The following is a 27,130-nucleotide window of genomic DNA, read 5'->3' as shown; positions in this document are numbered from 1 at the left end:
ATAATTTTTAACCATTTATATAAAATATGATCACATAATAGATTAAATATTTAAATCTATTAATCGACTTTATCTATTTTGTGTATGATGGTGGATGATTAAATAACTATTAACCGATGTGTTAATTTTTCAAGATATTTACTAATTTTAAGTTATTTAAATACGTTATGTACATATACCATGAATCTATTCACACGTTCCACGATAAATCAGTATTGATTCTCAGTATTGGGTTTTGATTCTGAAATAAATTGGTACCTAACTAATAAAAAAGGAAAAAAGTCATTTTATAGACATGGAAAATAAAAAAATGTAAATACTATTATTATATGTTTTCACAAATTAATTATTGGTGTTAAAATGGCAAATTTTCTAGTCTATATCGTCAAACTGTTTTCACACTTCGCAATTTCGCGTAGACGATTCGGATTTCCTAAAATCTATATGGTTATATATTCTTGTAGCTTTGTAATTTATACCTAATTGTCTCATAGTAGATACCTAAATCGGAAATTGCTTTTCAATGTCCACCAAAGTTTTCGATGCGATGATAATAAATAAAATACATATACCATGTACTTACTCGTGTGTACCCTTTTTAGTATCTAATATACTTAATTATGTTATTTCAAAATTTCAAATAAATATCATAGATATCGTAAGTTGGTTTCAGAAGCTTTTATTGATTTTTACTGCAAATACTTACAAAATTATTTTATAAGATAGGGGTTTTTTATGTATAACCAAAAAAAAAAAAAATAAGTTAAGTTAAATTTAATATTTATATTTAGTGCATATTCAGTCAAACTCCAAAAAGGAGTTTAACAGCTAATAAATAATACATTGCAAACGATGATCTACCTATTCATAATTTATATTATCCATTACGTAAATTAGGTAGGTACCTACCTAAGTGTTAATTTTTTCTTCGATGGTTATAACTAGGCGTTTAATAAATATTATAATAGATATTTCATTTTTTAAATTCTAAGCAAAACAATAAATGTATCTATAAATTTTAGTATTTTACAATGTTAGTTCTTTTTTGTATACCGTAGTGTGTATACGATATAAAGTAGACAAAATCCTTTACTTTTAAATTTTCAAAGTAGTTTGACTCTACTTGACCTATTTATAGGTATGAGAAATAGTTGATTTTTTTTTTATTAACTGTGGATAAAAAATTTAGTACAACATGGTTCCTCATAATTTGCTATTAAATCTATTTAAAACTATTAAAAATACATACACTTTTTTTTATATAGTCATTGATAGTTCAAATTTCAACATTTTGTTAAGTTCATGAAAATTTTATTATTTTTCGGTTAAAAATATATTAAATATCTTTTAAAAAAATACATCTTAGTACTAGCTGTATGTAGCATTCGGATCGCTGGAAACAGTACCTTATTGGCTTATCATCTTATATTATTATAAATGTAATAAACCCAATTTTTTTTTTTTATTTACCTAGGTACCTAATTAGTACCTACCATGCGTCCACCGTCCACGCATATATGATATAATATACTTACTATACTAAAGTTACTTACTAGTTACTCAAGTTTTACGGAGGTATTATTATAAATGGATGACACATATTTTTCAATGTAAAATATTATTGCTTTTTTACCGCTGGTCCACTATACTTACTCAAATTTAAGATAATAAGATATAGGAACCATTCAATATTTTTTAACGCAAAACAATTTGCATATCTGTTTATAAGCGGATTTATAATATTTTAATAATTATAAGAACATATTTTATATCTGTAGCGGTATAGCTTTTAAAGCTACCTACAAAGAATTTTCGTGGTTATAAAAATCATATTTTTATAATATTATAATATGTATAATAATTATTAATTAATAAATAAATAACATTTAAATAAAAATATAAAATTATAATAGGTATAGCCAATATAGGTGAATCACTTAACTATAATATTATAATGTGCATTGTTCTTATACTATTAATTATTCATAAAATATATATCGTAGAAAAATACAGGTATAAACCTTATAAGGTATAATTAAATTGATGATAACAATAAAACACGCATAAATAAATAATAGATTATAAAAAGCATTTGAACTGGCGCTAATATTAATAGGTATAGTATCTCATATTTTTAAGATACCTATTGTTATTTATAATATAATATTATATAAATAACTATCGTTTATTGATCAACGATAGTCTTCAATAGACTTTTACACTCTGATCCGCAATCGTCCTAAAAAACAAAATTTAATAACATAAATACATTATATATTATATAATATATTATTTAAGTAGGTATGGGTAAATACGTGTTATGTATTGTGTATACATTTTTTTTATCTATGTAAGGGAGTAGCAATATCAATACAATTTTTAAATGAAAATAACTAATTATTTTTTTTTCTTATAAATTGTTAAGCAAAATGACTTTTATGAAATTTGTGTATAAAAATTGAATTTTATATTTTATAATTGTTTTTTTTTAACTATTTTTCCTAAGGATAATAAATTTTCAAGAATAGGGGCTATAATTATTTGGAAATCATAATAATTAATATTGGACAATTAATCAATGTTTTGTAATTTTGAATAATTGATTGAGTTTAATAATAAAAAACATTAATTGCAAAACCTATGAAATCTAAAACATAAAACTTAAAAAGATCCAAACAGTTAAAAATCTTGATATTTATCTATTGACACATTTTTTTTTTATCAACGTTTATACTTTGCTCTATTTTTGATTACTACAAAGTTACAGATTTATTTTAATGTAAGTACATTAAATCAACATTATTAAATGGCATATTTTTTCTTTCTCGGAACAGTCGTAGTATTTTTATTTAAAAATTATTTTTAGAAAATCTCATTATTTATGCAATTAATTATCTGAACTCATCTTATTTATTTTACAAATTTGTTTTTATTTATTATTTAATATAATATATTATTACAGTGATATTCTCTTCCGCACCATTCTACCAGTATAATATATACATTTAAAATTATCATCGTTTTTGATAAGTATAAGTTCTAAATAATAAATAGGTACCTATATAATATTATGTATTATTACATCATTTTAACATTTATTATTTAAATACCAAAATATATTGTATATATTGTTTATACTTATACGTATTGCTTCAGTATGTAAGCACTAAGCAGATATAACGAACATTTAGTACCTATTCAAAAATTTAACAATGCCCATACACAATACAAAATAATAGCTATAATGGTATATAATGGTTGCATTTTTTTGGGGATATTTTTTACTTAACAGCTTATTATTTATATCACTTTAAATTTATCGTTTACAATAATATACCTAATATTTTTAACTACCTACTCATATTGTATTTTTTATGCGTATAAACATGAAACAGACTTGACTACGAACTTAATATAATATAATAATTATTAAATGTTTTTAAAAAGTACCTAATACACCTTGCCAACCTTGTCTTTTGGTACGTGTAACCTTAAACATGTATATATAGTGAGTTATGGACCATGGTTGATAGAGTGACAGTAGAGTTGGAAGATTCCTAAGAATGTAAATTGGTGAGAAATTCCAGTAAGGAATTATGTGTGATAAATTGACTTAATAAGAGTTTTGTAGGCCAGGGACCGGTGACATTGGTTTTTCCTTTTTTAATTTCAATAGTATTGACTTACTACACAGTTATAATTATAAAAATTGAATCAATATAATTACTATGACTTATTCCCACCCCTTATATTAAATTACTATTTAGGGCACTGCATATTATGAATAATTACTAATAATTATAACTTATATGGTAATAGACTTTTACACATTTTAATTGCGTTGAACACAATATAGAATCTATATCTAAATGTTATTACGCACAGCCCTCGCCCTCATGGCCTTAAATGTTGCATCCGATTAAAAAACAACTTAATATTATCCAATCTAATCTATTAAGTATATGTGTGTATATATGTGTAATATTAAATATTAAAAATGTGCTACCTAAGCTGGTACCAAGCGAGTGAATAAATAATATAAAATATAATAGAGTGATTGTTTTTAACGTGCAACAACTTACTTTTGTAAAAAGTAATATCACCCTGCATACATATAAAAATAAAAATAAACAAGCCGTTATAAGTTAACGCAAAAACAAAATATTTTATTTAGCGATAATTTTATATAATTAAATAGGTATAATATATTAATAAAAATTAATAATAATTAGGAAAATATGTCAGAATAATAATGCACAGCTAACAATATAATATAACTGTATAGTATATAATGTTATATAATATATTAGTACAATATTTTATTATATAAAATATAGTGTTCTACGATTGTATAAATCCTCTCTCTACGGTGGCGCGAAGAAATCGTATTTTAAATAGCTGTATGCAAAACTTTAACAGTGGAAATAATATTAATTAAAAAAATAAATTAAATTTATTACATAACATTTATATAGAAAGACAATTTTAACATTTTGTGACACAAAAATATGTACTAAAAAAACGTAATAGTTTAGTAGTTGCAGTTGCTGTTGTTGTAGATAGTAGTACTATAGTCAGTTGAGTAATCTGTGCGCGTCCACGATGATGGTGGAATGAAAGAGCCTTTCTTTTTAATAGCATATTATTGTGACACAAGTGTGATTAGCAAATTTTTGTAATCTGAACCACAATCGCTCTGAGAACAGACAAATTATATAAATACGTAAAAACGACATTTTTGTCCAATGTTATTCTTATATGGTTATATGTCATGATTTCCAACTACATTTTATATTTTTGCACGGCGATGACAGGTAATAATACCAGTTGGAATACATGGTTATAGTAAAAACTGTTGTCACCACTACAATAAAGGAATTAGTGATGTTAGAAATTTCTTGAGTTAATATGTTACTAGGTATTATCAATTTTGTTGATTGTGTACCATATTAAAATGCATTAATATGTGCATTAAGTAAGAAGTAATAAAACAGAATTTACCAATAAAATCTTGAAATGGAACTAAAAATTTAAAAAAAACTTAGTAGAACGTTCGATTTTTAATTAATGTTAAATTTTCCAACAAAATTAAAATCTTTAAATTTCAACTCGTTAAATATTTTTTGTGTATATAGGTACTCACCATATACATATTATATATATATATTTATTTATTGTATTATTAGCTATAACTATAATCTTTAAAAAAATTAATTTAGTATAATATTTTTTGAGAACGTCCTGTGCAAGATTGTTGAGGGGTTCATATAGGCAATTTATATGTCATATAAATGTACATGATTTTATTTTTAGATGTTAAAAAAATATATTAAATCAAATATTATTTATTTTCGGTTTGGCTAACCTTCCCTAGTTTTAAAAACTAGATAAGTATAAGTATTAAGTATAACATAAAACTTTTCATAAAGACGAAATACGTAATTTGAAATTTTGAACTATATAAAACGAAATTTTCGTTTTGTTCTTTTATCCCGTAATATCTTGCCCAAAAAATCTTTACTAATGGAGAAACTTTGACAAAATCAACCTAATCTAACCTATAGTATGAAATAGATGGATGACTAATACTATGATTACGATGAGTACTAGTGTGCATAATGCACATGGGTATATGACGTTTTATGATGACGAGTTTTTTTTACAATGCTATAAGTGTTTGTGAGTATTAATCCATAAAATAAATACAAACATAAATACTATTATAGGCCACATTATCTAAGTTTTGCGTTTATATACTTTATTAAAAAAAAAAATAATAATAAATGATTATAATAAATACTATTGCAAATAAAACAATTATAATTATTTGAAATCATTTTGTATAAATGATAATAATAATAAAAAAATCGTGATATTAACTAGTTTATTATTTACATGAAATTAAAAGTCGGTACAGGTATAAAGCAAGAATTGAAGTGCCTTTCCTCATGCATTTCTAAGCTTTATTAGCACACGAGAGCCAATAACAGACGCTTGTAATCCCCAGAGGTGTCGCCCTAAAAAAAAACCTTATTAGCCGATGCACGATACACCATAAATATATTGGTATTATATATATTATTATAATATAGTTGTACGACAATGTAGGTACATGCGAACACATTTGCAAAGTAACAAATATTCGATCGCGTGTACCTACGATCATCAAATATACATTTAATAATAAATATTAGTATTTATATAATTGCGTAGGTAATGATAAAAATAATAAAATTTGTATATTATTATGTTATTACATATTTTAGTTAAAGATTATTACGAGGGCTTATGCGCGATGTTATAATAAATAATATATGTTATACGTATTATTATATACCTATTTTATGCATTGTCCAGGTGTTATGTGATACGACCTGTCTACTGTCTGGTGTATATATAAACTTGGACATATTATAATTATTGTGTGCTGCAGTTGTCTATTTAAAAATTTAAAACCGACAAAAAGGATTTTTACTTAAACTAAATATACGTACATAATATATTGTACTCGATTTCGAAAAAAACCATTTGTATTTGTAGTATTTCGATGTTAATATACGAATGCTATATATATATATAGTTACGGGTTAGTGAGCAGTATTTTCGTCTTCTTCGTTCACTAATGGGGCTATGTTAGTGTTGTGAGTGACAATAGAATAACATAATTGAATAGACTTGCCCTCTTATACCTATATAATACATTATGTACATTATAGAACTCTGTTAGTCTGCTATTCGTATTCATTATTTGTTTACTGCACGGATCGGTGTGATCATGTGGTTAATTCAATGGTAAAAAGGATTCTAAAAAGTAAAAAAAAAAAAATGTCTTTTGAAGTTTTGAACTGTGTAATGCGATTTTTATTAATGGAATATTAGTTTTACAATTCGGAAAACGCGTAGAATATAAATATCATCAGTTAATTGATTCCGTACTTGACACGTTCAAAGCAAAAAAAAGAAAAGATATTTTTTATTATACAATTACGATTCCATCGATAATATTATAATAGTCAATAGGTATGTTACAAAGCGACTATTATAGTAATTTAGTTGGTCATGCACAGTTGTAGACTTTTTTTATGTATCAGAATAATATAACTAATTAGCTAATATACCTAATGTAAAAAATTCTAATGGTTTTTTTCGATTACAGTTTTTTTTTTATTTATATGTACTTATTAGTCACTATCTATCTGTTTTCACGCGCATCAATTACTTAATTAATTATTATTATAATTATTCCATATTTACACAGTCTATACGAAAAACTCATAACGGTCTACCGGTTGTATCGCTTTAATGCCCGATCACACAATATAATACTTCGCATAGATTATCGAACTATATATCATGTAAGCCAATACTAGTATGTCCAAAAACAATTCATGTTTTTTAATAGACAACTGCAGCGGCAGAGGTAATATTATGTATCTTAGTACCTACACCTTATACCTGTGAATTGTTGCGTTTTACGGAAATAGCGTGTGCATAATATAATATATTATTATTAGTAGGTGTATCATAGACATTGTTAGCTATATTTTACATGAGTATGAATAATATGAATATTAATGTATCTTAATCCATGATTAGAACACATTGGTACCTACATAAAATGCGTTATATAATAATATAATGTATTATAATATATTATATATTATATATTGTGGGAACTTACGGCGATTCTGTCGGCCAACGAAGTACCGTAAATGTTCTCGTAGGACTGCTTTATGTCTCCCAAATCGATTTCAGATCTGCCAACGATGATCCTAATCAGCTGACGGTCGCTAGTGCCGAAGCCAGCCATTGAGGCTTCCAATTGGTCGGCATAGTAGTCGCTTTTCTTCTTGGCACTTTTCACTGTACACATCGTAATATTATATCAATTTAATTAAGATAAGATATTTATTTTCCGTTAAAACAACGCATGCAGTGTAAGGCTTCAAATTATAAATCTGAGAAAACTTCAAAGTTACCAAATACCGACACGATAGGTAATAATAATATAATATAGAACAATATATAATATTATAGCAGTGTTGATCAGGGAGAGAGGAAATGTAAATACTTACCAATGGTCAAGAAACCGTGTTCCAGGGCGCCAGAAGTTTCGCTCTTGATGGTCTCTACGATGTCCTTGCCAGAGAGGTTCTCGTACTCTTCAAAAATGGCTCTAAGCTGTGGATAAGAACGAGTGGCCAAAATCGAATTGAAGGTTGATTCGTCCGTGCCCCATTGAGCTTCGCCTAAAAAATATAAACAACATGTCGATATTTATCACAAGTTTTATTTTAAAATTATTATTAGGTAACTATTACTTGTATATTTACTATGGTTGTTCAATGTTTAAACGTATATAAACAGTCTTATGAGTTATAACCATGATATAGCATAAGTAATTAATTCAAATCACTAAATCAGTAAGTTAATGTATAATTACTATAACTACAAACCTGCATCGATAAGAGCCTGAGCATCCGCAACCGCGGCGCTACGATCGACTTCCACGTCTTCATCGCGATTGGCCTGAAACGTAACATAATAACAATTAATTGGATACTGTGGGCATATTATTATCACTCGAATAATTAGTATCACATCAAGTCTCTCATCTCGTTGTTCTATACGAAATAATTAATTAAATGTCATGTATTGCAAGACTATCAAGCTAGGTATCGCAATGCTATGATGATTACTAATCGATATTTGCTATCTTTTCTACAGTTACCTAACGAAATTATATTAACAGTAAATACACTACAACACTAAATATATTTATGTGGTACACAATGGTGTAAGTAAAATTATTACATAATATACAACTAACACCTCTGTTGGTACCTACTACGGCCGTGTTATTCAACACCCGTAGTCTGCAACAATATCACGTAAATTAAGCTAGCTTTTCACACCAATATATAAATATGTTACCATTGTGCCGATATATAGTTATATATATATATATGTTATGTTCGACTGTGAAACGTATGTCAGTATGTGTTATTGGAAATAAAGTATTACATTTTGATGTTTTATTAAATACATAGCTACTTCATTCTCTAACAAAATCAAACCTATAATATACATGTAACATACAATTTAAATAGATCTTATAAAGTTATCATCGTTGACTGTTTACACTGTATACATAGGAAATCAAATATGTGATAGAGCCAAATACATTTTTTTTACTAAATAATCCATAAAATGGGTGTCTACTGTCTACTGAAGTATTATTTTATAATAAATAGTGAATAATAATGCTATTATATTTTATATCGTATTATATAGACACCTGTTCGTTATATTATGCACGATAGGTATATCAAACGTTATTATTATGTTGGTTTTACAAAAATGGTTTTTAATAACGCATAATATTACCTATAAGCTAACCTATATATTAATTATATACTACGATTATTACTTACACAGCACAAAGACACCAACAATCTCTGGAAAGATCCAGAAGTATCGGATTTCAAATCGTCTTCCAACGAGTTTCCGTATTCTGTAAAACGATACAAATAAATATGACTTAAGTAATGCCGTGCATTCAAATATATTATCATTGATACTCAATAACTCGAGTCGAGTATATCTAATACAGATTCACTAATATATTATTACGTTTTTCGTAGACAGCGGAAATTGTGCGGACTCCGAAATTGCTGAGCGTGCCCAAGATTTCGGCAATAGCCTCTTCGTCGGTGCCCACACCACTGATGGCGTCTTTCAACTCCTTGGCATAAAACTCAGGAAGCGGGGTCATCAGAGCGACAATGGCGTTCTCGAAGTTCCCACCGAGTTCGCTCTTCAGATCGTCGATTAAATCCTACAGAGAAAAAAGCGTATACGTACATTATAATTATCTTTTGAATACATGTCCTTGGCACAGTTACGGTATAGTACCTACACAAAGATTTAATATAATAATATGTATATAAACGATGCATTCTTGAACGAACTAGCAGTGATTATATTATTATACCGTAAAAACACATAACATTGTGAAAAAAATAAAAATGTTATGATGTAGATAATATATTAAATACAGAATGCTTAAAATAATTAAATATAATTTTGTTGGAAAATAAGCATATCTTTCTATGTAAACTATTTATTTATAATAAAATAATATAATAAACGGATGTATTCCAATTTAAGATATTATTTATGAATCAAATATTTAAAGAAGAAGAAATACATCTAAATTCAAATATTATCTTTTTTTTATCCATATAGAATTATTATAATTTCAATTTCAAAGTCTATAACGCGTGTAATATTGATAATTATATGATTTATCAGAAATTATTAAATTTCAGATAATTTTAATTTAATAATTATTAGTGGTTCATTAGTCAGTAGTATAATTATAACGTTTATTTTAATTTTTAGTTAAACGAACTATAATGAACGTTAAATTATAACTGAAACTTGAACTAGAATAACCGTAATTCTGTAGTTTTAAAAACTGTAACCGATTTTTTTTTTAAATAACTCAATTGGAACTAAAACAAAAAATATATAATATGATATGAAGATTTCAAGCCTTATTGTTTTATACCCAATGTCAGTATTTGAATTGAAAAAAATTAGAAAATAAAATATTTAAAAATTTAAAATAATGTGCATATCTGACGATTAAAATATCCTATTGATTGGAATATAATCATAAGACGTACGCTAAGATATTTTTTAAAAAGAAGGGGCACTCCAACCCCCTCTAATTCAAGAACTATCTATCACGCATGTCAATACAGTCATTTGAATTTCGTTATCGATATCCCACCGCATTACCGCAACCGATTTCTTCTCGTGTACCTACCAAAAAATATTTATTGTGTACCTATATTTAACATCGTGTAGATAAACCTATATAGGTACAGCGATAATAGGTAGCCACAAATATAAATTATCATCGTAACAAAACCACAATACTCGTCGAATAGAAATATAATATACTAATATATAATTTTGTACGCGTTATCTCCATTCTCCAAAAACTATAATTGTAATATAATTGCAATGCAAACATCGGTATTCGGCGCTGTCGGATTCATTTTCTATTTCATCTACTCAAAAACTCAAAAATCTATACAAATAAAATAATTCACAATATTTTGTAGGTAGGTACCATTTACTGCTTTACACGGTATAGCATAGGTAATCAAAGTAATACATATACATAGAGATTATATTATGTACCTCAATACCTCGGTTAATTTATTTATGGGCAGTGCACTCCTACACAAACGAAAGTCAACCGAATAATCGGTTTATTCCCATTATCGCAAAACACGCAGCAAACGAATATAAGTATTAATATACTATAGTGCTAGAGTGTGCAATTACAATACAAATGTTATAACTATTATCATTGTTCGTTGTATGTATACTGTGTTAGGTAAATTATAAATAGTACAATATGCGATGTCGTATGATAGCGTTTATGAAACTGGTGGTTTAAAAAAAAAAATAATGTAAAAGGTCAAACTGACCACCAACGATATCCCATCGATCGTATACACTACGCTTATATGCATGTTAAACTTTCAAAGATTGAAACATGAATTTTTAACGCCTCCGCCTAATACTACGCTCCACGCCGTATTATCCGTATTACGATGAACGATGATGAATAAGTAACGTAATTTTACGATTTTCTCAGACTTTCACCGAAAACTAGTAAACCACGCAGCATAATCTCGACGCTCTCTCTTGATCGTTTTATTGTACTATATACTAAATATATTATATATATTATACACAGATAAAAAGAGTTTATGTAAATATATAATATGTTTTCATTGCTTAAATATATTTATTACCTTTCCGTAGAGTGTCTTGAAAGCTTCTTTGATCTCCTGTCTCTGAGTATTGGACCGTCTTGCCAGCACGTCGATGATGGCTTGCTCGTCCGTACCGAATCCTTTCATGGCTGTTCTAAGGACGGCTGCGTCGGCTTCGGCATCGAAATCGGCTGCCGGGCGGACCGTGGGAGTGCACTGCACAAAAAAACACAAACAAAATAACAATAACAATAAGAGTCGTGATATATTTAAAACCCACGCACTACATCATTACAACTACTGGGAATATGTTTGGGTCTTATTTACCAAGCTCAACAGACGTTATTATTTTCAGTATCTAAATAAAGCGACGTGCCCGTCCCGGTAAAAAAGGAAGCAAGTAATTCGTGGATTCCAAAATGTAGCCCCTAATAATTACCCATGATGGATTCTCATGGCAATATTGTATATCCGTTTCGGGGTTTTCGGTGAAGATAATATGTTTATATCTACGCCTGTCATAGTGATGATGACGATAATAATAATAATAATACAACGACTTACCCTAGTCGTATAGTAGGTCATGTTGATATCGGGTGGTTAGTGTCGTCGACGGAGTTCTAAAACGAAAAAAAAAATGAAAATTAATTACTAAAGTGACATAGTCGAAAAAAAATGTATAACAATATAATAATTGTACGTAGCGTAGGTACCTACATTATATTATAAATTATAATAAAATGTATATTCAATTATTGTATAGTTAACTCGTTAACTGGCCGGCACGAACTGAGCGAGCGCATTACAATGTTTGCCGTCTGTCGGCATAAAATTTTGCGTGAGTCATCGCGGCGATAGTAAAAAAAAAAGCGTGATGATATTTTGCCACAGGCGATTGCGCCGCCTCCCCTCTCAGAGTAACATTCTCGACGAGAAAATGTGAAATAGTAGCATAACATAATAATAATAATAATAATAATATACACTATCTGCCATACAACGTTCCGTCTATATAGTTATAGTGTATTGCATACGTGAGTTTTTTTTCAATGAGAGGAGCGTCCTTAAATCACAAATTTATTTTTAATTGATTCGTTCGGTGTGCGTTTATTGTGTACAGAGGGCTCGCTCGTGGTCGCATTATTATGCGTTTAGTTAATATAGGAATTCAAACAATGCATGCATGATGTCCTGGATAAATACAATAGTGTTTAATTTAAACGATGAATGATATTCGAGATAATAGTTTATCAAAACACTTATAAAATTCAACATCAGATATTCAGATTATATCGCACCGCCAGTATACTTACCACATAATGATGAGCCTTAAAATTTCAGCCTCCTATTTACATTTATATGTCTGTCGCATTGTTGGCTAGAAACATAATTTATGATACGAACAAGAGAAACATAATTTTTATTATTAATTTCGGGTGAAAATAATTAAAAATGTATCTCTGTATTTTATTCATGAAAGTTGTTTTTTGTCGGATGTTTACTTATTCATAAATTTAAATAACGAGCATTAAAATAATATAATGTATTTAAATTACTAATCTCTAAAGATGCTTTTACATTTTATTTACTATTTTTGGAATGATAGAACGAGTTGAAATAAATTCAAAGTCTTAGGAGTTTATTGAAAATATAAACATGACGTAATGAACTAGATAAATATAATGTATTGTAAGTACCTGTATAATATTATAATACCTACACGATAAAATATAATATTGAGATAGGTATTCAGTGTATATTTTCGACTGTTGACTACTACCTACGCATGTATTTATTGTTATTTATATGTATCTATAAGAAAGCAAAATAAACTTTGGGATTAGTTATACGTCATATGAGCTACCTGCTATAAATTAATAAATGTTTAAGATTTTTTTTAAATAATATTTTGTATTTATCAACATTTTTTTTTTATCCTATATGGAATTAAATATTTAAACTACGAGTTAAACCCAGTGAATTTCTATTATAACAAAAAATTGTTGAGGGGAATGACGATCGCTTCATTGCTCCCTTTTTAACACACACTCAAATGTTTTTATATGGTTAACCTAATATTTTTAAGTATTTATATTTTTATCAAAATACATATTATAGAGTCGACAAATAGCTTATACTACCTAATATAAAATTAACTTTGATGTTTAAGTTCAAAATATTACTGTATAATTTTATCTGAAGTATGACAAACAAAATATATTTCAATGATACATATAGGTCCATTATGTATTTATAGTTATAAACAACATTGATAAATATAAAGTAATATGTGTCATTGAAGAAACATGTTTGTATTAACGTCACCAGTCTTATTAGCACATATTAATATATATATAATTAATGTACATAACACAAATTCATAGCATTCAATGGTTAAATGTTTACACATCAAACGGCGAGTTCCACTCTATGGTTTTATAGAACATAATGTGTTTAAATATTTGATTGACTTAAAAGTAGTTCCAAAAGGTATAATTCTATTTAAATAAATTAATAATAATATTGAAAAAAAATTATACATCAAAATCCATCGTCAATCGACACTTAAATTAGATATTATATCAATACAATGTGATCATAAATAAAAATGAACTTTTATTATTATTCATTATATTGTAAGTGAGTACATATTATAACGCAATAAAAACGATCTTGCACTGAATAATGAACAATATGTTTGTACGCAACTTATATGTTAAACTTAAAGGTTGGTTGTGTACGGTGAATATTTATATATATATTTCGTTCTATAGAAGAGTGTGTTATGAATGTCCTTGGAAATCCGCCAGTGACACATACTTATAAAATACACGAAGCTGTCGGTCCAGCTGTACGAAATGTATTTCGCGTTACACCAACACAACGACGAAAAAATTATACATATTTAAAAAATATTATATTTATGGTGTTGAAAACTCGTAACCGGTATAGTTAAACAATATATTTAGTAGATGGGTATTTAATAAAACAAAAATTATTATGATCATATATTTTATTTAAAATAGTCTTAGGTCAGTTATTATGATATAATTATTAATTATTTATAAAGATTAAAATAATCGTTGTACACCTCACTACCGCAAAGACAAATTAAAAATAATGATTCATTTTATAAACGGTGAACCGAATGAACTAAAATAGATACTATACCTACATGACTTCATACACGTATATTATCATATGTAATATTATTATTGGGAAATAGAGTAATTAGACTTTTAACTTTGAATTGATAATATTCAAGTGTAATATTATCTAAGCTTTAGTCTTTAAAGCTTTGTATAGAATATTAATAGTGCTAAAAATTACCTATGAAAACCTTTAACTAAGCTAGTGAACACATTTCAGGCTGCAGAAATATCTAAAATAAACAGGAAGCTAAAAAAAATTAATAACATTAAAAGCTTTTTTGTATTACATTCATATTACACGCAACATTGATTTATAAAAATCCTTAGAATTTTTTTAATAGTATTATGAACATATTAACGGACATTGTATAAACTTTTTTGTGACCCAAAATACTTGTATTATAGTGTATGTTATCGTGTTAATTAATTTAAAAAAAAATGTTATGAATATATAAGTTACTTTTACATTTACACTAATTAAAATGGAAAATATTGGTTTAAAATAAGATGTAGCATCAATCGAAGAATTAAAAAAATTATTACCTATGTCATTCAAAAATATTTGTCAGCATTATTTTTGAAAACAACAAAAAAAAAAAAATGACTAAAGATGAACAGTTATCTGCAGTGAAACATTTTTCATAATTCATAAAACCGTTAAAAATAAAAATAAAATTCTGTTTTTAAAAATTTCTATGTGTTTTAATGTTTTTTTTTAAATATATATAATTGTACTTTTATTTCCATACGCGATGCCGGCTATGATGGCATCAACAACCAATTTGCTTTACACATTCAAGGTCGATATGGATGAGAAAAATGTTACCTACTTAAATTTTTCGTTTTTGGTGAGTCAATCTAATCGTACAAGTGTACAACGATAAAACTGTATGTAACAGGTATAATATATTATGCATATTATTAAAATGACGCGATCAATAGGAATACACGCGAGAAGATAATAATAAACATAATATTATTACGATCATAACCCTGACCGTGACCCTCAATTGACTGAGGTAAAATACACTTACGTTATCAGTCCAAAAACGAATTACATTTAAAATGTCACGAAATAATATTAATTATTAGCTAGATAATCACCGATATTTCGGATATTCGCAAACATAAATTAATGATAATTAATATGATAATATTGTTAATATTATTTAGATATTTTTCGTGCACTTACCAGTAGATATACAGCTCGAAAATAACACTGCCACGTCGTTTGTGTACACTGCGCCGAACCGAATAGAATAATATAATAATAATATTATTGTATCGTGTGATCGTTCGCCCGCAACGGTGCCAGACAGACTGCTTACAGGCCGTAACGCTGTCGCCATTCGTCGATCGATTTTTATTTTTCGTGTGTTCAATATAACATACTACGGGCCGTTCCGTATTACAGCTATGATGTATACGGTGTGATTAAAAAGTAGAACACGTAAGTGATAATAGTCTTTGACGTTTTCACAATGGTATTCGTTCTCGATATCGACACCGAGCACGTTTATAATTCGAACAAATAATTTACCATTTTCGGATTCCGTCCAGAGCAGAGTGTGCGTATTCTTATTAATAGGTTTGTTTTGATAAAATCCAACGCAAGTAATGTAATACTTCTCTAAAATCGAAATCGACCAACGATTGTTTAAATATGCTGGTTGTTAAGGCTTTCCAATTTTCCCAAGAAATTTTTGAGAATTCTATCACGTCACCTCATTCACGTGTGTTTTTAATGTACCGCTTTATTAACTATTTTTGCAATGATTTTCTGTTCATCCGTGATATATTTTAAGTTAGTTGAACTAACTACCAGAATACTAGCTTATATCTTCCCAATCATCTTCTCTGTTCAAATTACCAGAATAGTTTTGGTCCTTTTCTCATCATTAGTTTTCTGTGAGTAAATTATTTACTGAGGATTTTATAGTTATTGAAATCGATATTTTGGTAGTATTTTTTATTTTTTGTGGTTCAGCTACAGTTAAAGTTTTACTATTTTACACATTTTAGTTCTATACTATATTTGTGACCTTTACTTCGCAGGAGTTTACCTTTATTAATCGATACAAGGTATATAATTATGTTTTGTATTACTTATTGTACGATTGAACATCATCCTTTATTAATAGAATACAATCGTTATGTAATAAAAAAAAAAAAATCGCTAACAACAAAAATATTTAACATTTATTTGTATCGCGTTCAGCATGAAAATATAGAAGCATACTAATTTTTCATCGAGTATTGACTTAAAATGTATAGTTATACTGTAATGCAAAATAACATTTTCAAGATAAGACTTTTATTATGTTCGTCTATCTAATTCTAATACAATAATTTTATTAAAGTATGTATACCTTAATTTGTTTTTCTTTCCAAAAAACAAGGAACAGGTGGGAACTGTTTGTCACAATGCTGCCACCAGGTCCCGTATCATTTATTCATCAACTTTTAAAAACGTTATACATAGATGGATAGTACGTATATCTGTCATAATACCAAAAACTGTGAAAAATATACATCTACTATCGATATTACTCACGATCACTACTCAGTGTTCTTTCTAAAACCAGCTAGTTTGACTTCATTTATTACTAATATCAATTTATAATATTAAAAGTAACTAAAAATAATAGAATAAGACAAATTTAAATTATTATAATATTCGACATATTTTGTCGGAATACTATTATAGGAGACATAAGTGAAGCGCCGTGTTACTACATAAATCGAATGTTGTAAACTTTGGTTTCTACTCACAAATGTATTAAAACTGCCTATACAAACCGCCGTACAATAAATCGTGGTATAATATATTTTAATAAAAAAAACCATACTATTATAACACATTAATGTTCGTATAGATTTAGCTAAGTAGCTAAATAAAGTACAATAAAAATTATTTTTATCTATTTAAATATAACGTTTTATTTACATAAATTTAAAATAGTATAAATAGTATATACAATATTAATTATATATAAAAAAAACTATAAATTAACTGAAAGTCACATAAATACACATAGGTTCAGTAATAATACTGATCAGTTTACAAGTATTACGAACTTTCGGAATAAAATAATATAACATACAAATATAAAAATATTAGACAGACAATATAATTGAGCTTACTTACTAAATAATATGTAATTATTTCTATTAAAATATTATAAATAAAAATGACTAAGTATGGATGTATAAAAAAAATTGATATATTTTACACAATAAAAATGTCGGTTGGTTTTTTATCAGTCCTATGTATGCCAGGTATAGTTTGATAGTAAAAACACTGAGATCTCTTTTGTTCAGAATGTAAAGGTCTCATCTGAAAATTAAAATATAATAGATATAAATTATAAATATATAATAGTTATTAAATACATAATAATGCAATTATCTTTAATTTATTAAAACAAACGATACCAAAATATTATGACTATAACATAATGGTAATTCAATAACTGCGTTTTTACAATTTCATTTTTAATATTTTATTAAAATATCAATGTTAAAATACAATTATATAATAGTCTAATATAGCTAAGAGATCCTAAATAATTATTTTTTTATATCAAAGCATTTAAAATCTCATTCGTAAAATAGCTAGTTATATAAGAAATCGAAAATGTATTTGATATATATATATAACCATATATAATATATTTGTTTTGGCTATTCTAGTTGCATGCTTAGATTATTATCTGTACAATTTTAACCTATCTTATTGCGCCGCGCCACAAAACAAAATAAAATAAATAATATAACATGTCGTTTTAAGACACCACATGAATAAATAATAATGTGTATCAGGATATAATATTAATATATTAACTATTAATATGATAGTTAAACGATAAAATAAAATAATTATTACTCCACTCAAAATAATTTTTTCTTTCAACCCACGCGCCTATACAATAATTTAGTAAAATTTTGACAATTTTAAAATATTACTACCTCTCCCTGGAGAAAAGTGGTCACCTCCACTTCCGGTCGCATAACTGAGGTTCGTATGGCGATGTAAACGCATGCCGTGCCCGAGACCACGATGAGTCCAATGCCACACACGAGTAACATCGTACGGTTGTCTCCGCTATCGGTGTCTATGGTCATGGCGTTCAATTGGTAACCCCATACTACTACGAGGATCAGCAGTGAAACTGGCAGGCAAACGTCGGAGAGAATACTGAAGGATATTTGATCCTGCATCAGAGAAATAACTTTATAAATAAATTTCATTATTTTTGGTTTGTAATAATATACATTTACTAGAATATTATTGATTTTTATCGTATTTCAATGTGTGCAGGTACCTAAATAAGAATGTAAATACTGCATGACTGAAACACTATTTACATCGATTATAAATAAATAGTTGTATTGCAAATAATTCATTTTGAAATTATTTTATAATAATATCTTTGATTGTATGTAAAATGTATCAAGGAAACCAAAACTGAAATTGGTTGTAATTAACCGTTAAGATTTAAAGATCAATAATTTTACTTAACTAAAACTAACAATACTTAAGTAAGATAATACTAATAAAAATTCGTAGTGGTGATTACTGGATTTTGAAGTGCATTTAATAATTATTTAAATGTGACAATTAAACAAAGTATTAGAATTAGATAATAATTGAAGAATATTGAAAGTGAGTCAAAACTCATAACATAATATAAATATTACAATATTACGATAATTTACATAACAGTTTTTATATATTTAGAATTTTATGAAGCCACGGGTGCATTCGAGTTACTTTTCTTAGTACACAACGTTTTGAAAACCTTTTGATTATTTTGTTAATATCAGTAATATCACACAAGTTATCAGTTTATCATATTTATGATACTCGAAAGTCAAAGGTTAATGTAATGTACCTACAATAAGTGTTGTTTTTATAAGTATTATCGGTTGTTATATTATGAGTTATCATTATGATCTTTGCTATAAAAAATAATTTGATTCATATAAAAATTTGAAACTCATTGTTATCATATATTTTCTTATTATAGCTGAAAGGAAGACAGTTAATTATAGACATTATGATTTAAGAAAACAATTATTATTTATTTATAACTTTACTAAATAGTAAATACTAATTATAATATGGCGAAACAATTATTTTTGTACGCTTTTATTTACAATAAAATTAATAGGATTATTATTGCTTCCGTATTTTCAATAAATTGTTATTCTTTTATTATGTAAAACTTAGAATAGGTATAAAGTTCAGCTTAAGTTATAAAAACATAAATATAAAGTTTGTATTTTCATAGCAAAAATTACAATTATAATAATGTTATTGTTTACTGAGGCAATGAAAAAATAATAAAATTATTCTGATTACATATTTTTTTTAAATTTTAAGTAAATACATTTAATATCGAATAACGTGTTTAATAAAATAATTATTTTTATATTTTTAACTTTTTAGAATAATACCTATTAAAAATATTAACTTTTTTAACAAATAAAAAGTTATATTCAATCATGTATATTGTATGACAGTGCTTGTTTTTTTAATTTAAAATAAACAATTTATACAAAAAATGGGTAATAACTAATAAGCTTATTTATTTTATATACTAAGAGTAAATAAAGCACGAAAGTGGTTGATTAAAGAGTCACCTATTAGCGACAGTTTATTTGATTATTATTGCTTATTTTTTTTTGTACAAAACAAAATTTACAATTGTAAAAGTAATTTCAAGCAAAATTGTCTTTTGTTTCTAATTTTGGTTTTTACCATGGTCGGATAATTGATCAAAAAGTGCGTCATAGTGTTTAATCTTAGTTAAAATAGAACAAAATAGTAAATATGTGGAATGAATTCAAAGGAAAAATTCATAAAATGTAGGTTTAACTAAAAAGTTATATAGTGGCATTGAGGTATAAGTAAACAGAAACAACTATTTTTAAAAGGGAATAAGATTTTGTATAGAGTTATAAATCATATATGCATAACCTGCAATACAAAATACAAACTTAAAATTATAGTATAAACATTTTAAGTGTTGGGAGGGAGGGGAAACTTTCAACTCTTTTCTCCCAGTATACAAGTTTGGTGATAATAAAACAAATAATTAAGAAATATGATGTTTAAACCAGTTTAATTACAGTGTTCAAAATTGTATCAAACGATTCAATATTGGTTAAAATATTTTTTTTTGTAATGGGCGACTTATAAACGTAAGCGGTACCTAGCAAAACTAGATAACAGGTTTATCGAGATAATTAATTATAATTATTGCAGTGTTCAAAGATGGGTAGTCACTCGTGGCGCGTATAGATTATGATTTAAATGATTTTAACACTGCCGTCGAAAAAAAATTCCACAGTATTTATTATTTCCGCTGTCAGACGTATTCGAGTAATCGACATCGGTAATGGTTGTTGACAATAAACAAACATTGAAATATGTATACACATACATACATAACGGTAGTCATAATCACTATAGTCTATAAATCGAAGTTCAAATGACACGCGTATATACAATAACAAAATATATAATATACATGTTTGAACTCATATACCCGTCATGTTTTACCGTTAAACGTCACTGATAATAAGTATGTTATAATATTTATATAAAATAACATAATTTAAATAATTATTTACTCATAAATAACTGTGCTTAAAGAGTCTCTCAAAAGTTACATTTTTTTTTTGTAATAAAATATAATATATCGCTCTGATATTTATTTGTATTAGATTGTATCAACCCATATTTATCGCGTCAACACGCGGTGTTTTGGTCTATAGAATATAATTTTATAATGACCATTTAAAATGTAATGATAAAAACTGTTTGTATATTAGGTGCCCTTTATAAGTAGTTCTAAGAAACCTATATAAATTCTCGAAAAAATTATCCGGATTAAGTTTACTAGTTCCGAGCAAAACACAAGTACATATTCTATGTTTCATCTGCACAGGCTGTTTTTGTCAACCGTCTTAGAAGTGCATAAATAGCAAAATTAGTTTACCAGTTATATTAATCAACTTAAAGGTAACAGAATTATTCGTGAAGACAGTACATAGTACATGGGGCCTTGAGGGGGTTGCATTTTAAAATTATAAAAAAATAATAGTTCATATTTTTTTAAATCATACAGGTTAGGTGCCTACTGTAATATTGTATAGATGATGTATTAATATAATATGAGAAAACTTAATAGAAATTCATCAGTCTTCAGTTTTATTTTTTCCACAATAATATTATATTATAAAGAATAATGCGCATTGTTAAATGCTTGATTAAACAACATCGAATCGATCATTTTAGAATAATTTATAACTAGGTACTCTTATGACAAATAATAAATTACATTTTTATTTCAAATGAAAAACAAAATATTAGCATATTATGCGTTACAATCCTTACATATTGTAAATAAATATAATATATTATATAAATACGATTTCGAATACAATATTTTGTATTGAACTAATATTATAAATAAATAATATACTTGCAATCGAAGTTGTAGTTATGTTGTAAACAAAAATTTTTACTTAGCTTACATAACTTGATATTAAATTCATATTTAAAACGGTATATTTTAAATATCACTAAATAGATTTTTGATTTTTAAGAATTTAATATTATATTACAATTTATTTTGAATTCAGAATTACTTTAACGTCTATAGCTATTGCTTATTATTTTCTAACATTGGGTAATTAATTCACAACCATTGACAACCAAAAATATGAAAGCTTCCATCAACATCATGTGATTATACATTTTAAATTAATCACCAATTTGAAAATAATGGGCCTTAATAACAAAATATAGAAAATAATACTATATATAAAATGTATGTAAATTACCTTAATACCTTATATTTTCTAATTCCTACACAATGTTCTATAACTGTAAATCGCATCAGAACAATATTATAAGAAGTAAAACAATTCGATTTGAAATTTGAAATTTGATTAAAATATACCTATGTTATATTTTAATAAAAAAATATATACAAAATAACCAGTGGATATAATTATGTGGTAATAATTGATACTTACTAATAATATTAGTATTGTTATTGGTCAATTCAAAATTAACTAAAAATATATTTCTGTGATTTTAGTAAGTACTCGAGTGGTCGAGTTGGTATTTAATAAGTTAGATTTTAAGTTGTTATTTTTATACAGAAAATAACTAAATTTATTATTGTTTCGTAGATAGACCATAATTTGAGCTTTATAAATAATAGTACTTTATTTTTAATTATCTAAAAATGCGTGATAAACTGATAACCATACAAATTTAAATTTGAAGTTTTATAAATTTACAATTTAAACGGAGATACAACCCATTAAAATACAAGGGTATAAATATAATTTTTTTATTTTTACTTCTCTAAATTAAACGATGGTCACTTTAAATACTTCAACCAACCCGTAATTTACACGCGGTATAAATATAATATACGGAATATTGTAAATTATATTAAAGTATGGTCACGAACATTTTTTATCATACAATGACTATTATTATTATAGATCAAAAAACAAGATATTTATTTAATTTAGCTACGATAATCCTAATAAGTAATAAGTACTTATTGATTTTTTTTTTTTTTTTAATTAACCTAAACCCAATATAATATATTACCTATAATAGGTATAATAAATAAAACCTAGGCAGACCATACGTAGGTTATGGTATTGTTAAATTATAATATACTATTTACGATTATTAATTTATATCATACATATTATTATAAATAAACAAATCTATTTTATAAATTTAATTGTATACGTTTAATTGCTAATCGATTTACGCACTTTTTTAAGGTCGTCGAGGGCAGTGTGATATTCGTATTCCAACAGCTGTAACCTGTTGATGGCGAAGCATTCTGATTTCAGTTTGAGTTTACTGTCGGGTCTCATGTCTGCGCTGGATGAACGTTCCGGGACTTTTGACGGAGCGCGCACTTTGGTTCCACGCGAGATTCATTGAATGTACGTAAACCGCGATAAAGAGTGTACCGATGATGCGGGAACCGCGTGCGTGCATCCGTTACACTATTAAGCTATACTTATATAAATATTATATAACATGTATACATGTATTGTTATATGTGTATAATATTTTGATTGAAACGAACGATATAACAAACGAGAGTCTTATCTTCACGTGCATAGTGATCAAGGCCCTGAATGGTCGATAACGACCGGGACATGTGATACAACGCACGTCAGCAATCGCAGATCATCAGAGACGTCAAAATATTTACTTAAAAGTACCGCTTTACTACGTATGGATAGGTGGTATATACCTATGTTAATAGTAACAATTAATATAATTTACTTGTATTACCTATTTGAATTGGACCGTGCTTTGTGTGTATAGTTAATAAATAATATTATACTCTAGTAGTTCAGCATAAACTTACAATTTATAGTCAAGTATGATGTAGATTTCCTCATGGCGTTGTAATTTTCGTCTTAAATAGCTAATAGATTTGTTCTACGAACTCAATATTGCTTATTGGTGAATGATTTTATAATTTACAATACACGACAATATTAATAATAATATATAATAGTATTATATTTACAAGAAGTGGAAGACAATAAACATAGTTATTATTCCGGTTATTATTATTATTTATACTTTTTTATACATACTATTATTACGTAGCAAAGCTATACGCGTATTTCCCGGTTAACTGTCATAGGTACTAAATAACAACACAAAATAATAATTACTATTTGAAATATTATAAATAATGTTATGTGAAACAATCTCCGAATTTTAGCTTGGTAATATTATTATGGTTTTGTTCAATCTGCAAAATTCAAAAACTATATTTGTATGTTATAAATGCTTATAAAAGAATTCCACATGTATATAATATATTAAGAAAGTAAAATAATACCCGAATAACTTTATTTTCCTTTCTTGTGAGTTGTTAATCAATATAAGTTTTAAGGTTTGGTTATCAATATTTTAAAAACAAAGTAATACAGTAGTCAATATTTCTGTAGAGATTTCATAAAAAAATCTTATACCTAGATTTACAAAATATATTTGAACTGTGAATATATTATACTCCCTTCATTTTCCTGACAATTCCTGTACCTTTCCACGTGTACTGAATACTTCTTGCATTTAAGAATTATTTAGGATAATAAAATAGTTAAAATAAAACATTTTTGCAGGACAATTTGTGAGTTTTAATTTATAAAAAAACAAACCAATTTTATAATTTATTTCATAAACCTAATTTTTTTCCATGAATTAAAGTTCGAAAATTTTCCCAAATCACATTCGTGTTTTGATTGTTTGTGCAATAAAATTAATGCTGCCACTTTTTAGTTGCATTCCCTAAATTAATAAATAAATAAATAAATATATATTATTAGTAGCTATATATATTTTTAAATAAAAACTATATCATTTTAATAATAGTTGACCGGTAAAGTAGTATAGTAGTAAATACGTAAATATTGTAACTGCATGATACCTAATTAATATTATTTCACAACATTTTCGAGAGTTAATGATAGTATAAAACTAAACATTAAAAATATTGATTTAATTGGAGATATTTTGATCGATTTGAACTTCTTATTACAATACTTAGTTAAATAAATTATTTATTTTAATTTTTCTATTGTACTATGGTACAATAATTACCTATGAATTATTAAAGTAATATAATAACCAAAGTTAATTCTATTAAAATATATTTTATTAAATATTTTATGTAATAATATTTTAATCTTTTATGTTTTATTGTTTGCAAGAAATAAAAATTATTATTATTATTATTTAAATAATATCACCATTATTTTTTGGATTTTGTTTTAAAGTTTTACTTATTCTTAAACTTAAAGAAACTAACAAGAAAATCGATGGCTATTAACTAGACTAATTATTAATAATCAGCAAGAAATCTTCAAAGTACTAACTAACTATATAGTACGCTTAAACTATATTCATTATTTTCAATCGAAAGATTGTATCATAACATTACACAGAACTCCATAGTAAAATCACACTCGGGGAGCGTGTATTTTCTTATTTAACTATTTTTTATTTTATATTCCTAGTTACTATAATTAATTAAACATAAAAATTGTAATCAGTTACTGTTCTATAAATGACGTCTTTAGCCTGTAGGTTATCTTTGTTTATATGATAAACATTTAATATACCTACGCAAGTTTATGTTTATATTTAAAATTTTACAGTTGTCATCAAATGTATCTATTCTTATGAGATGAGTACCTATCAGATGTCTAATTGATTAGAACACTTATTTTATCGAAGTACATTAATCTGTGTTTTGTCATTAGGATTACATTTTGATAGCGGCGTAAATATTTGGGTTGAGATTGGTCCTAATAAGAAATTATGATTAAAAATATTATTTTATATCATAAACAACATCACGATTTAATAGGGTGTTAGAACTGTTAAAAGTGAATATAAATAAAGAATAAAGATGAGCATTTTTATAAGCCATTAATGTATTTTGATTAATCCTTATTATTTTCACATTAAAAAAGTTGTTCATACTTCATTCATTACTAACGACAGTTCATTGAAATTACATTATGTAATTAATATATTTAAAAACACATTTTTTATCATTTAATGCTCAATCTGAGTTAATGAAATCAATAACGGTATATTTTATATACATATTTATAAAGGTTTCTCATTTGTTCTTACAGCAACCAAATAGCTAAAATACATCGATAATATACCTAACTTATTTTAGATTCTGAACGAAGTGAGGAATGTATTGATTTTACAATGATGTATGTTTTTTTTTTTTTTGTCTGTCATCACGATTTGGAGTAGAAATAATGCTTTGATTTTTGACTTCAGCGTTCAGCCTCTCTTTGGAAAGGAAAATTCATCTAGTTGGTACTTTGGGGGTCAAAACTGAAAAATGTATAGTAGTTTTCAAAAGTGTTAGGAAAACCCTTAAAAAAGTGATGGAAAAACGGGAATTTTTACGCATAATCAGTTTTCGACAAAATCGATTTTTTTATTTTGATGTAACTCAAAAACTAATGATTGTAAATACTTGAAATTTTCACCAGATGTTATATTTGCGTTTTCTATTTACGATTAATTTTTTAAAATATTTTGACTTTTTTTAAGCTATTTACACTTTTCAGACAATTTACTTT

At 26.4% G+C, this 27,130-nt stretch overlaps 2 protein-coding genes across 6 annotated transcripts; both read right to left on the bottom strand.

Moving 5' to 3' along the window:
- Positions 1-1,717: 1,717 nt before the first annotated feature.
- LOC132920442 (annexin B9-like) lies at positions 1,718-16,295 on the bottom strand. Of its 5 annotated transcripts, none has more exons than XR_009660732.1 (10): positions 16,143-16,295; positions 12,363-12,418; positions 11,838-12,014; positions 9,634-9,838; positions 9,435-9,514; positions 8,457-8,529; positions 8,076-8,249; positions 7,682-7,863; positions 5,896-6,017; positions 1,718-2,239 (listed from the first exon to the last, which is right to left on the bottom strand). XR_009660732.1 is itself a non-coding variant. In XM_060982844.1 (9 exons), exons 2-9 carry the CDS (start codon positions 12,381-12,383, stop codon positions 2,186-2,188), a joined length of 966 nt encoding a protein of 321 aa, XP_060838827.1. In that variant the 5' UTR covers positions 12,384-12,418; positions 16,143-16,295; the 3' UTR covers positions 1,718-2,185. The 5 variants fall into 5 exon arrangements, 3 of the variants coding, with proteins under 3 accessions (XP_060838827.1, XP_060838825.1, XP_060838826.1); XR_009660731.1 differs by lacking the exon at positions 1,718-2,239 and adding an exon at positions 4,146-4,696; XM_060982844.1 differs by lacking the exon at positions 5,896-6,017.
- Positions 16,296-17,754: 1,459 nt separating this feature from the next.
- On the bottom strand, positions 17,755-23,980 carry LOC132922866 (uncharacterized). The gene is made up of 3 exons (XM_060986587.1): positions 23,765-23,980; positions 18,920-19,165; positions 17,755-18,287 (listed from the first exon to the last, which is right to left on the bottom strand). The coding sequence occupies exons 1-3, from the start codon at positions 23,867-23,869 to the stop codon at positions 18,180-18,182; spliced, it is 459 nt and encodes a 152-aa protein (XP_060842570.1). The 5' UTR covers positions 23,870-23,980; the 3' UTR covers positions 17,755-18,179.
- Positions 23,981-27,130: the final 3,150 nt, after the last annotated feature.

This window comes from Rhopalosiphum padi, chromosome 2, assembly GCF_020882245.1.
Source record: "Rhopalosiphum padi isolate XX-2018 chromosome 2, ASM2088224v1, whole genome shotgun sequence".
NCBI lineage: Eukaryota > Metazoa > Arthropoda > Insecta > Hemiptera > Aphididae > Rhopalosiphum > Rhopalosiphum padi.
Note: the sequence above shows the minus strand (reverse complement) of the source record. Positions and strands in the feature narration are given on the sequence as shown.

Bases quoted from the DNA above. Each gene is read 5' to 3' on its own strand.
- LOC132920442 (XM_060982844.1), bottom strand. From the start codon at position 12,383: ATGACCTACTATACGACTAGG. The intron at 8,250-8,456 runs GTTTGTAGTTAT...TATATTTTTTAG, and splicing joins TCAGGCTCTTATCGATGCAG to GCGAAGCTCAATGGGGCACG. The intron at 7,864-8,075 runs GTAAGTATTTAC...CGATGTGTACAG, and splicing joins ACACGGTTTCTTGACCATTG to TGAAAAGTGCCAAGAAGAAA.
- LOC132922866 (XM_060986587.1), bottom strand. From the start codon at position 23,869: ATGAGACCCGACAGTAAACTCAAACTGAAATCAGAATGCTTCGCCATC. The intron at 19,166-23,764 runs GTGCGTAAATCG...TCTCTGATGCAG, and splicing joins CCCTCGACGACCTTAAAAAA to GATCAAATATCCTTCAGTAT. The intron at 18,288-18,919 runs GTAGTAATATTT...TTTAATTTTCAG, and splicing joins CCACTTTTCTCCAGGGAGAG to ATGAGACCTTTACATTCTGA.